Source organism: Mandrillus leucophaeus, unplaced genomic scaffold (genome assembly GCF_000951045.1).
Source record: "Mandrillus leucophaeus isolate KB7577 unplaced genomic scaffold, Mleu.le_1.0 Scaffold435, whole genome shotgun sequence".
Lineage (NCBI taxonomy): Eukaryota > Metazoa > Chordata > Mammalia > Primates > Cercopithecidae > Mandrillus > Mandrillus leucophaeus.
The window spans coordinates 122,118-133,844 of NW_012104643.1; the positions used below are offsets into that span (position 1 = coordinate 122,118).

General features: G+C 63.2%; 2 protein-coding genes across 7 annotated transcripts in view; one reads left to right on the top strand and one right to left on the bottom strand.

Moving 5' to 3' along the window:
• Positions 1-7,505, top strand: part of PHRF1 (PHD and ring finger domains 1) — a 39,090-nt gene extending 31,585 nt beyond the window's left edge. For 2 of the 3 annotated variants that reach the window (XM_011993819.1, XM_011993821.1), the window contains exons 10-17: positions 870-1,051; positions 1,356-1,475; positions 2,164-2,318; positions 2,800-5,454; positions 5,850-6,001; positions 6,157-6,417; positions 6,611-6,739; positions 7,306-7,505. In XM_011993819.1, coding sequence (XP_011849209.1) covers positions 870-1,051; positions 1,356-1,475; positions 2,164-2,318; positions 2,800-5,454; positions 5,850-6,001; positions 6,157-6,417; positions 6,611-6,739; positions 7,306-7,449 — 3,798 coding nt within the window. In that variant the 3' untranslated portion in view covers positions 7,450-7,505. The remainder of the gene's footprint in view (positions 1-869; positions 1,052-1,355; positions 1,476-2,163; positions 2,319-2,799; positions 5,455-5,849; positions 6,002-6,156; positions 6,418-6,610; positions 6,740-7,305) is intronic. The other variant, XM_011993820.1, reaches the window with a different exon arrangement.
• A 634-nt stretch (positions 7,506-8,139) lies between these two features.
• IRF7 (interferon regulatory factor 7) lies at positions 8,140-10,777 on the bottom strand. 4 transcript variants are annotated; one of them, XM_011993823.1, is made up of 10 exons: positions 10,628-10,679; positions 10,380-10,542; positions 10,083-10,296; positions 9,780-9,838; positions 9,478-9,703; positions 9,245-9,331; positions 9,079-9,159; positions 8,617-9,006; positions 8,410-8,528; positions 8,140-8,324 (listed from the first exon to the last, which is right to left on the bottom strand). In XM_011993823.1, the coding sequence occupies exons 1-10, from the start codon at positions 10,645-10,647 to the stop codon at positions 8,169-8,171; spliced, it is 1,515 nt and encodes a 504-aa protein (XP_011849213.1). In that variant the 5' UTR covers positions 10,648-10,679; the 3' UTR covers positions 8,140-8,168. The 4 variants fall into 4 exon arrangements, with proteins under 4 accessions (XP_011849213.1, XP_011849212.1, XP_011849215.1 ...); XM_011993822.1 differs by having other exon boundaries at positions 10,380-10,777; XM_011993825.1 differs by lacking the exon at positions 9,245-9,331.
• Positions 10,778-11,727: the final 950 nt, after the last annotated feature.

Below are 11,727 nucleotides of genomic sequence, written 5' to 3' on the forward strand. Positions count from 1 at the left end.
GCAGACAGCGTGCTGGGACCCCTGCCTGGGGCCTGGTGGCAATTGAGGGTGCTTGCCCTCGGGAGGGGCGGCGCCTGCCTTCAGGCCGTGCTGTCCCAGCCACAGCGGGAGGCTGCTCTGTCCGCTGTGCCTGGAATCAGAAGGAAATAGTTAGTAACTCTTAGGAGTTTTCATAATTTAGGAATAATGACAGCGCTTAAAATCTAAATTTGTGTCTTCTTCTCAAGGGTTTTTTGGTTTTTTTGGTTTGTGTTTTTGTTTTTGTTTTCGAGACGGAGTCTCGCTCTGTCACCCAGGCTGGAGTGCAGTGGTGCGATCTCTACTCACTGCAGCCTCCGCCTCCCAGGTTCAAGCAATTCTGCTGCCTCAGCCTCCTGAGTAGCTGGGATGACAGGCACCGGCCACTACGCCTGGCTGATTTTTGTATTTTTAGTAGAGATGGTTTTGCCATGTTGGCCAGGCTGGTCTCAAGCTGGCCTCAAATGATCTGCCCGCCTCAGCCTGCAGAACGCTGGGATTCCAGGTGTCAGCCACCGCGCCCGGCCTTCGAGGGGTTTTACTGTCAGCCATCAGTTGAATTTTTCGTTTCCCTCTATGTGAGTTTTCACTTAATGCTAAGTACCACGTGATGGTGACACTGCAGCACCCCGGTAGCCTCTCATAACCTGCAGTGAGCTTCGCAGCCGACGTGTGCGGCGCTGGGTGTGCTTGTCAGTGATCAGTGCCTGCGAAGCCTGTTGACTTTGGCTTAGTGTTTTCCCGCCCTAGTGTTCGCTGTTGCTGATGAAGCCTTCACATGGCATTTACAGAGCCCTCGTAGATGCCATCCCCGTCTCTCTGTTCATCTTTTTCTTTGTTACTGGATTCAGAGTGAAGCCACCACTCGCTCTCGAATTGCGCGGACGCTGGGCCTGCGCAGGCCTGTTCACAGCAGCTGCATCCCATCAGTGTTGAAGCCAGTGGAGCCCTCCTTGGGGCTGCTGAGAGCGGATATTGGAGCTGCATCTCTGTCTCTGTTTGGAGACCCCTATGAGCTGGACCCCTTCGACAGGTGACCGAACTGGTGATGGTCCTGCCTGGGCACCCGCTCCTCTCTCTGGGGGCTGTGGGCATGGTACCCGAGGTGCATGTGGAGGCGTTAGGTTTTGTGTTTGTGAGTGAGGGTGACCATTCCTCCACCACCACACTCAGTGCACGTGGGCAGCGTGGAACTTAGAGGTCTGGTGCGGGGCCCGAATCACACGTGCCGCCACGTGGCCAGTGCTCGGCCATCGTCGTCCGTGCCGTCTCCCTGGGCTGCGGGTTCTGGGAGCTGGGAGTCACCTGTTCCCTTTGGCCTGTGTCCTCCCCTCTAGCAGTGAAGAACTTTCTGCAAACCCTCTTTCCCCTCTGAGTGCCAAGAGACGGGCTCTGTCCCGGTCAGCCCTGCAGTCCCACCAGCCCGTGGCCAGGCCCGTCTCCATGGGGCTTTCCAGGTGTGTGAGAGCAAAGGCTTCTGGGGAGGTGAGGGCAGCAGTGGGGCAGCGGATGGGGGTTCCAGGGTGGCCCTGGGTGGCCTCAGCACCCCCCCTCAGCTGTCACGCTTATCAGTCGGCTCTTGGCGTGAGGCAGTGCTGCAGCCTGTCGTGAGTCAGAGGCCACGGCCTGCCCGTGAGCGTGGACTGGAGTTGCTGCAGCTCCACGAGGTTGGCCCCTCTGCCCCCCACCCTGGCTTGAGAGTCACCAGCACAGGGACACCGCCTCGGGCAGGAGCAGTGGCTCTGGTGAATAAGGCTGTTATCAGAGGTCACCTTTTGGCCAGTTCTTTTGTTTCGCCACAAGAACCAAAAAAAAAATTGACCAAAACCAACAGAACAGGTAAAGATGCTTGTCTGCCCCCTCCCGACCGTTGGTGGAGTTGGGGGTGGCAAAGGCACCAGAGGTGACTTCTCCCAAAAACACCTGGTTTCCCTGGAGCCAGAGCTGCAAGGTGGGGCTCCCTCCCTCTGGGAGGCCCTGGTGGGCACCTCTTAGAACAGCAGCTGGAGCCAGGACTGTGGGGGAGGCGCGGGCCCCGCCCAGCCCCACTCTTCCCGGCTCCTGCCTGCTGCAGTGCTCTGCCTGGGTGCCGGTCCTCAGGCTGTGGGAGGCAGTGATGGCAGGGCCTTGGGTCTGTGCCCACAGGAGGCATCTCCCTGCTGCGGTGCCGGAGCCAGACTTGGAGGAGGAGCCAGTGCCTGACCTGCTGGGCAGTATCCTGTCGGGCCAGAGCCTCCTGATGCTGGGCAGCAGTGACATCATCATCCACCGTGATGGCTCCCTCAGCGCCAAGAGGGCGGGTGAGCACCTCCCTGCCGCAGCTGCCTTCCTCTGTGGGCTGCTGGTCCTCAGGCTGTTCCCAGCACTCAGCCCATGTCTCAGTCACAGAAGATGTAATTGAAGTTGGGGAACTATTCCTCAGCCATTTTTCTCCATTGATTTCCCTTCTTGAGCAGTTTCCCAGTTAGCTCTGAGTTCTTACTCAGCCCCACAGCTTCAGAGTGCGGCCCCTAGTACCTGGTTAAGAACATGTCCTGCTGGGGAACTGCCCCCGCCCGGTTAACAGCGTGTCTAATGGCCGCAGGCCCTGTACTTTGTCATCCACAGAGCGGCTGTTGAAGCAGCTCTCCGGGTGTGGAAAGACGAGGTGTCCACCTCAGCAGGCAAACGGGAGTTTAAAGCGCACGACCTCACAGAAAACCAGTTGTGATGAAAGTTAAACCACTGACATTTAAGAAGAGTGGGTGGGAAATGATTGCCATTGACTTTTTTGTTTTTTAGCTCCAGTTTCTTTTCAGCGAAACTCAGGCAGTCGGTCCAGAGGGGAAGAAGGATCTAAGGACTGCCTGCGGCCCCGAGCACTGCCCTCAGGGAGCCCAGCCCAAGGCCCCTCAGGAAACAGGCCACAGAGCACAGGGCTAAGCTGTCAGGGCAGGTCCTGCATCCCCGCCCGCACCTCGGACGCACCTGTGAGGCCGGACTCGTCAGCAACCCCTGGGTCGGTTCAGGCTCGGAACTTGTCCAATGGGAGTGCGCCTGGCTTCAGACAGAGTCCCAGCCCCCGGTTCAATGGCACCAACAAGCACACTTTGCCCCTTGCTTCTGCCGCGTCTAAGATCTCAAGCAGAGATTCTAACCCCCCATGTCGCAGTGCGGTGCCAGGGCCTCCCCTGAAACCCGCGCCCAAAAGAACAGACATCTCTGAGCTGCCCAGGATACCAAAGATCAGGAGAGAGGACGCTGGCGGCAGATGGGGCGCGGCCCCAGCCCACGGGCAGAGCATCGAGATCCCCAGCGCCTGCATCAGCCGGCTGACTGGCAGGGAGGGCGCCGGGCAGCCAGGGCGAGGCACGCGGGCAGAGAGCGAGGCCAGCAGCAGGGTCCCCCGGGAGCCCGGCACGCACACAGGCAGCTCCCGGCCCCCAGCCCCCAGCTCCCATGGCAGTATGGCCCCGCTGGGACCATCAAGAGGGAAAGGGGTTGGGTCGACCTTTGAGAGCTTCCGGATCAATATTCCTGGAAACATGGCCCATTCCAGCCAGCTCTCCAGCCCCGGCTTCTGTAACACGTTCCGGCCCGTGGACAGCAAGGAGCAGAGGAAGGAGAACCCCTCGCCTCTCTTCTCCATCAAGAAGACGAAGCCGCTTCGGAGTGAAGTCTACGACCCGTCTGACCCCACCGGCTCCGACTCTAGCGCCCCGAGCAGCAGCCCCGAGAGGTCTGGCCCTGGCCTCCTGCCCTCTGAGATCACACGAACCATCTCCATCAAAAGTCCGAAGGCCCAGACAGTTCAGGCTGTGCGCTGCGTCACCTCCTACACAGTGGAGAGCATCTTTGGGACAGAGCCTGAGCCCCCTCTTGGGCCGTCCTCTACTGTGTCCCAGCTCCGGGGTGCAGTGGCTGCCGAGGGGGCCTCTGACACGGAGCGAGAGGAGCCTGCGGAGAGCCAGGGCCTGGCTGCCCGGGTGCGGAGGCCATCCCCGCCGGAGCCCTGGGACGAGGAGGATGGGGCGTCTTGCAGCACCTTCTTTGGCTCTGAGGAGCGGACGGTGACCTGTGTGACTGTCGTGCAGCCAGAAGCCCCACCCAGCCCGGACATGCCGCAGGCAGCCACCCACAGAGTGGTGGAGCTCAGGCCCCCTTCCCGGTCCCGCTCCACATCCAGCTCCCGCAGCAGGAAGAAGGCCAAGAGGAAGAGGGTGGCCAGGGAGCACCGACGGACGCGCTCTGGGACGCGCTCTGAATCCAGGGACAGGAGCTCGAGGTCAGCGTCACCGTCAGTGGGTGAGGAGCGCCCCAGGAGGCAGCGGTCCAAGGCCAAGAGCCGGCGGTCCTCCAGCGACCGCTCCAGCAGCCGAGAACGAGCTAAGAGGAAGAAAGCCAAGGACAGGAGCAGGGAGCACAGGCGGGGCCCCTGGGGCCACAGCCGGAGGACGTCCCGGTCGCGCTCGGGGAGCCCCGGCAGTTCTTCCTACGAGCCCTATGAGAGCAGGAAGAAGAAGAAAAGGAGATCGCCGCCCAGGCCTCGGGGAAGGGAGTGCTCCCCCACCAGCAGCCTGGAGAGGCTCCACAGGCACAAGCACCAGCGGGAACGCAGCCACGAACGGCCAGACAGGAAGGAGAGCGTGGCATGGCCCCGAGACCGGAGGAAGCGGAGGTCCCGGTCCCCAAGCTTGGAGCGCAGGGCGCGGGAGCACAGGCGGCCACGGTCCCGTGAGAAGCGGCCGAGGCCCCGGTCCCATTCCCCAGAGAGGAAGGGGCCTGTGAGGGACGCTTCCCCAGCACCCCTTGCACAGGGGGAGCCAGGGCGGGAAGACCTCCCCACCAGGTCACCAGCCTTGGGGGAAGCACATGTCTCAGTGGAGATGGCTACGGCAGACAAGGCCCCCCTGCAGGCCCCCCCTGTCCTGGAGGTGGCAGCCGAGTGTGAGCCCGACGACCTGGACCTGGATTATGGCGACTCTGTGGAGGCCGGGCACGTCTTCGACGATTTCTCAAGTGAAGCTGTTTTCATCCAGCTCGATGACATGAGCTCGCCACCTTCTCCCGAAAGCACAGACTCCTCCCCAGAGCGAGACTTCCCACCAGAGCCCGCGTTGCCCCCAGCCAGCCTGGCCGTGGCCGCCATCCAGAGGGAGGTGTCGCTGATGCACGATGAAGACCCTTCACAGCCCCCACCCCTGCCAGAGGACCCCCAGGAGCCACATTTGCTCAGGCCGGATGCGGCTGAGAAGGCTCAGGCGCCCAGTGCCCTGGATGTGGCGCCTGTGGGGAAGGAAGACGGCCCCTCCGTGAGCGGGAGGGCACACGAGGCAGCCCGGCCTGAGGAGGTGGTTTTGCAGACCCCCCTGCTGCGGTCCAGAGCCCTGGTGAAGCGGGTCACCTGGAACCTGCAGGAGTCGGAGAGCAGCGCCCCTGCCGAGGACAGAGCCCCCCGTGAGTAGGGCCCCGGCCCCCGCTGAGGACAGAGCCCCCCGTGAGTAGGGCCCCGGCCCCTGCTGAGGACAGAGCCCCTAGTGAATCCAACCCATGTTGAGAACAGGAACCCTGAGTGAGTAGGGTCCCGTGCACCACAGGGAGCTTCTGGAGCCAGGGAAGACTGGGATAGTGGGTGCGGGGGTCTCCTGCAGGCGGGCAGAGCAGGTCATGGTGGGGGATCAGTGGCTAGGAGCTGGCACACCTCGCAACCTTCCCTTGCTGCTGGGGGTGGATCTGAGGGCTGCTCTGTGGTCCTTGCTCCTGGTGCTTTTCTGGATTTTTCCAGCCGTGAAACAGCATTCTGGGCAGGGGCAGGCACAGAGCACCCACCTCCCTGTCTGTCGGGCCCCCAGGGGCACTGTTTCACAGGCCACAGAAGCCCCGAGAAGGAGCCTGGGATGTAGAGGACGTGGCCCCCACAGGGGTCAGGCAGGCGTTCTCCGAGCTGCCCCTTCCTAGTCACGTGCTTCCGGAGCCTGGGTTCCCAGACACAGACCCCTCTCAGGTGGGTGCCTGGGCTGGAGTCCGGGCTGTGGGCTGTGGGCAGTGGCCTGGCACCTGTGCCACACATGCCACACGAGGCTGGGGCTGAGGCCTCACGGCTCCTGGGCAGAGCTGCCAGCCGTAGGGCCCGGTGCTCAGCAGAGGTGTCCTTCCCAGGTTTACAGCCCCAGCCTGCCACCTGCCCCAGCCCAGCCCTCAAGCATCCCACCCTGCGCGCTGGTCAGCCAGCCCACGGTCCAGTTCATCCTGCAGGGGAGCCTGCCGCTAGTGGGCTGTGGGGCAGCACAGACCCTGGCCCCAGTGCCCACTGCCCTGACCCCAGCCTCAGAGCCAGCCAGTCAAGCCACTGCAGCCAGCAACTCAGAGGAGAAGACCCCAGCTCCCAGGCTGGCTGCAGAGAAAACCAAGAAGGAGGAGGTGAGTCCTGCCTCCTCCCACTTTCCCCGCGTTCCTGTCTTACTGTGAAACTAAAGTTGTCGGGGCTGAACTTAGGGGTGGAAGCCAGTCCCTGTGCCTCCGGAACTGGAAGAGTGTCCAGAACCGCAGTGCCTCTGGCCAGAGGGACTCCAGGCCCCCTGCCTGGCTGTGTCACACATTTGTTCCCCTCTAGTACATGAAGAAGCTGCACATGCAGGAGCGTGCTGTGGAGGAGGTGAAACTGGCCATCAAGCCCTTCTACCAGAAGAGGGAGGTGACCAAGGAGGAGTACAAGGACATCCTGCGCAAGGCCGTGCAGAAGGTGGGCTGCGCGCGAGCCTGTGTGTGGGGCTCGGGGTCACGGGCAGCCCGTCGCTGCTGTCTCGTCAACACGGACTTTGGGGTGACCGTGAATGCAGGTCCGAGGTCAGCCAGCCAGGGCAGGTGGCTGTGTTGCCACATCCTGCAGGCCTGGAGTCAGGTGGGTTCGCCTGTGGCTGCCCCTGGCAGATGGTTAGGAAGAAGGGTGCCTCAGTGCCTGCGAGGCCCATGCAGACGTGTTTTGCGATATGTAAAATTACCCAGCCCACGCCCAGCGTACAGGTGGGAGAACAAGACCCCCAGAGTGAGCAGGTGCCTGGTGACGTCTCAGCCCATGCTCCCCCCGACACCGTGGAACCCTCGGTGGCCCTGTGAGCGGCATAGCGAGCAGGACGGGGATCTCCCATGCCAGGAGGGCAGGTGGGGCGGCCCCTGCCGCTGTCTGCGTGCCGCACCCAGGGCCTGCTTCTGAGCAGGGCAGGCGAGGGACCCCAGCTTCGGCCCTGGGCTCCGGCCCGGAACATCTGGATGGGAAAGGGCGTTTGGTGATTGCTCCTCTTTCTCCAGATCTGCCACAGCAAGAGTGGGGAGATCAACCCTGTGAAGGTGGCCAACCTGGTGAAGGCGTACGTGGATAAGTACAGGCACATGCGCAGGCACAAGAAGCCAGAGGCCGGCGAGGAGCCGCCCACCCAGGGGTCCGAGGGCTGAGGCCAGGCAGTCACGGGCCTTGCCCGGGGAGCTGTTGGGAGTGGTGGGAAACGGGGGCACCAGCATGCCCACCATCAGGTTCCTGCGCTGACACCTGGTCTGTGCGTCTGTCTTGCTCACAGTTGAAAACTGGACACTTTTGTATATATATTATAGATACACTGTTTCCATTCTAATTTATCAAAAATGGATTATCTTTAGAAACCTCTTGATTGATTTAATACTTGGAAGATAAAGCGTTTGGTGGCCAGGAGGGGCTCCTGGTAGGGTGGCGTGTCCTTGATAAATCTCTGGTGGTCTCCCGCCAGCAGCTGCTGTGTACCTCTGCCTCTGAATTAGGAATCTCTTTACTTTCTCTTTTCCAATTACGTTGTGCTCTTGTAAATAATTGCTCAAGTTTGCACTCAGCACAGTTGCCTCCTGGAGGCAGGGTGCAGCAGTGGCAGCCCGAGGGCTGGTGACAGGTGTCGGGCATGGGAAAATGTCGTCCCTGCCCTCGGCACAGCTGGTGGGAGTGGCTTTGGTGGCCACCTGCCTCTCAAGGGCCTTGTTCTTTGAATCAAGGCTTGGATGTAATGTGTGTGGTGAAGACAGAAGTGAGTTGGTGTGCAGGGAGGTCCCCTCCCTCCCTGAGCCTCACCCGTGTTCAGCCTGCACCCATTTCCCCGCCAGCCAAGACGTCAGTGCGTGTTCTGGAGTTCTCTTTATTAGACTGGGCTCTAGACGGGCTGCTCCAGCTCCATGAGCAAGCACTCAATGTCATCATAGAGGCTGTTGGTGCTGGACAGACAGAGGCTGAGGCTGCTACTATCCAGGGAAGACACACCCTCACGCTGCGTGCCCTCCAGGTGCACTCGGCACAGCCAGGGCTCCAGCTGCCAGGAGGACATCGGGCGTGGGTCAGTGACCCAGCGTGTGGCCTCCCCTCCCCCTCCCCAGGCCCTGAGGCTCTGGTCTCACCTTCACCAGGACCAGGCTCTTCTCCTTGGGCCTCCTGGCTGACAGGTCCTGCCCAAAGCCCAGGTAGATGGTATAGCAGGGGGAGCCGCGGCGCTGCCGTGCCCGGAATTCCACCAGCTCTGGAGAAGGGGGCTCTGCTGAGTATCTGGCAGACACATGCTCCCAGGGGCCCCTGGAGACAGCCCCCCAGGCAGGAGCCTCACTGACCTCGGAAGAAGACTCTGAAGTCAAAGATGGGGGTGTCGCAGTTCCGAGGCAGCAGGCAGGCTGGGGTGGAGGGGCTGGCGGAGCCCGGGGGGCCACCCACCTCCCAGTACACCTTGCACTTGCCCATGCGCCGGGCCCACAGCTGTGGCCCCCGAAGCTCCAGCTGCAGCCCAGGGGCCACGTGCCGCAGCAGTTCCTCCGTGTAGCGCAGCTGCTTCTGGTCGGGGAGCTCAGCAGGGCTGGGGAATGCTACCTGCTGGGGGTCTGTGGCCCGGACAGCTGGGTCTGGGGGGCCGTACAGGAACATGCAGCTCGGGTGCCCCACCACCTTCTGCAGCACTGTGCGGCCCTTGTACATGATGGTCACGTCCAGCGCCCCTGGGCTGGGCTCTGTGTGGAGACCAAGCTGTGAGTGGCAGAGGTGGGCAGGGACAGGCTGTCCCCTTCCCAGGACCCACTCACCTTGCACCGCAGTGCAGGCACTTGGGGAGGGTGCCAGGTATGGCTCTGCCTGGTGCGGGGGCTCTGGGGCCGTGGCCTCGCCTGCATCGGGAAGGGAATCCTGTGCTGGTACCTCATCCCCAGCCCCTCCCTGTGCCCCAGGCCCCCCAACCCCTACTCCTCTCACCTGTCATTAGCACCGCGGGCTGGGGCCCGGGGCTAGGGGTTGCTTCTACTGCCCATGTGCACAGCTCCCCAGCAGGGAGCCCTGGACCTGAGGAGGGGAGGTCAGTGGGAATGTGGTCTCTTCCTATTTCTCCAGCTCCCCAATCCCCAGCCCCCTTAAGTGTCCGTCCAGGTGCACTGGCCCCTCCCATGCTTTCCCCCCACACACACACCCCTCCACGGCACTGCCCACACCTCCAGCACAGGCCCCAGTCAGGGGAAGACCCTCTTGTCCCTCTCCAGGAGCCTGGGCTGGGACTGGGTCTGCCGCCCATGACGCTGTCAGCAGATGGTCCGCCAGGCAGCTCTGTTGCACTGCCTGGAGCAGGAGGTCCCCCTTGTCACCAGCTGGGGCAGGGAGGGGGCCTGGGGCTTGGAGTCCAGCATCTCTGTGTGCCAGGAATGGCCCTGGGGGCCTGCCCTGTAAGGAAAAGTCAGGGTCAGCATAAGCAGCTCCGCGGCCTGGCAGGAGGAGAGGCAGGCAGAGAGAAGACTACCTGCGGTGGCCGGACAGCCGCGGGGGCCTCTGCCTCAGTCTGGTCCGTGCCTGGGCCTTCTGAGGGAGAATGGGGCAGGTGTTAGGCTCCGAGACCAGGGTGAGAGACGCAACAAGAGCCTGGCGTAACCCGCAGCAGCTTCCTTGTGCTGCGGCGTAAGGTGGTGGGGATGCGGCTCCAACTGTCCTGGGCTTGCTGGCAGCCTCTCCCAGAACGGCTGCTAAAAACCCAATTCTGATCCAGAGAATGTTCTTTCCCCAGGCAGGACGAATGCCAACGCGCTTGGCAGCCGGCGTCGCTCACCTCGCCAGCCCAGCTCCGGGCTCAGCGCGTACACCTTGTGCGGGTCGGCCGGGTCCCCCGAGTTATCTCGCAGCATCACGAAGCGGCGCGTGCTGCGCAGTGCGCAGCGGAAGTTGGTTTTCCAGCCGGCGCGCTCCGCAGCCTCAGCCTCGGGGGGCGGCGGGTCACCTCCTCTGCTGCTAGGCGGCCACCTGCCGCGGGCCACGGCCCAGGCCTGAAGAGGGGGAGAGAACACGTGGGCTGGGCCCGCGGGGTCCTAGGCGGGTCCTCCCACCCGGGACGGGGCCGGGGTCCCACCTTGAAGATGCGCGCGTCAGCCTCGCTCAGGTCCTTGCGCGCGAAGTGCTTCCAGGGCACGCGGAAGCAGGTGCGGGCCTCGTCCAGCCACTGCAGCCCCTCATAGCAGCCGCTGCTGATCTCTCCAAGGAGCCACTCTCCGAACAGCACGCGTGGGGCCGCCCTGCGGGTGCCCGGCCGCGGAGAGTCAGGGCTGGCTGCAGGGCGCTCGGGGACGGGCATCTGGAGAAGGTGGGCCGGGCTCTTACCTCTCAGGAGCCAAGGCCATTGCTCCCTCTGCAGGGGCAGTTGGGTGGCGGTCAGGTGTTACAACAGGGGAGGTAAGGGCTCCTGTCACTGCAGACGTCAGGCCGCGGCCACAGGTCGTGTGGCCAGGTGTCACAGGTGTCCACAGGTGTGGCCAGGTGTCACAGGTGGTGGGGGTCACAGGTGTGGACTGAGGGCTTGTAGCCACCGACGCTGCCTCGATGTGGATCTCTTGGCAGAGGGGGCCACAGGTGTGACTGCAGGTATGGCTGGCGCGCACACGTGAAGTCACAGGTGTTGAACCAGTGTCCAGGCCTGCCGGGCCGGTGCAGGCCGGACCCTGCGGAGACGGGAAAGGCCACGTCGGGGGCGGGCCAGGCTTCCGAGAAAACGAAACTTAAAACAGTGGCGCTTCCACCCTCCCCGATCCCATCTCCGTCCGGGTCTCATCTCCGCAGAACCCCGCCCCCGCCTCCGCCCCGGGCCCCGCCTCCGCCTCCGCCTCCGCCTCCGCCTCCCTCACCTCCCGACCCTCATCCATCAGGCTCCCCCAGCCCTTGGCTCTACCCCTCCTGGTGAGTCTCTCACTCCCGGACCTGCACCGCGTGGGTCCGGGGTCCCGAGTACCTGGGTGCCACAGTCGCCGGGGCGGGAGGTTTCTTACCGCGGAGAAGCGGAGGGCCGGCGCTTTTATGGTGTCCGGGCCGGGGGCGGGGCCCAAAGAGCTGCAGGTGCGGCCAAGGAGGTCACGTGACCAGGCAGGCGTTTCCGGGAAGGGCGCGCGCGGCCAGTTCCTGCTCTCGAATGCGACCAGCGGAACCCCGCCCGGGGCAGCGCGGAGTAGGGAGTGGCGGCGAGGGGGCAGCGGTGGGCCCTGTCTGCCTGTGTGGCTCGGCCCTGCAGGGTCCAGGCGCTTCTCTGGGAAGTAGCCCCTACACGCCTGGGGCCGGGGCGCCGGCAGTCATCGGAGGTGGGGGACACAGTGGGATAAGGCGGGGACCCCCCAAACGTAAGCGAAACCGGACCCCAGGCAAAACCAGGCCCTTCTTGTTGCGCTTTTTTTTTTCTTTCTTTCTTTCTTTTTTTTTTTTTTTTGAGATGG

What these genes read in the sequence shown, in the direction of transcription:
- IRF7 (XM_011993822.1), bottom strand. Translation starts at nt 10,601, where the DNA reads ATGCCCGTCCCCGAGCGCCCTGCAGCCAGCCCTGACTCTCCGCGGCCG. An exon ending in CGGCTGTCCGGCCACCGCAG is followed by an intron (nt 9,704 to 9,779) that starts GTAGTCTTCTCT and finishes TTTTCCTTACAG; the next exon opens with GGCAGGCCCCCAGGGCCATT. An exon ending in AGAGCCTGGTCCTGGTGAAG is followed by an intron (nt 8,325 to 8,409) that starts GTGAGACCAGAG and finishes TCCTCCTGGCAG; the next exon opens with CTGGAGCCCTGGCTGTGCCG.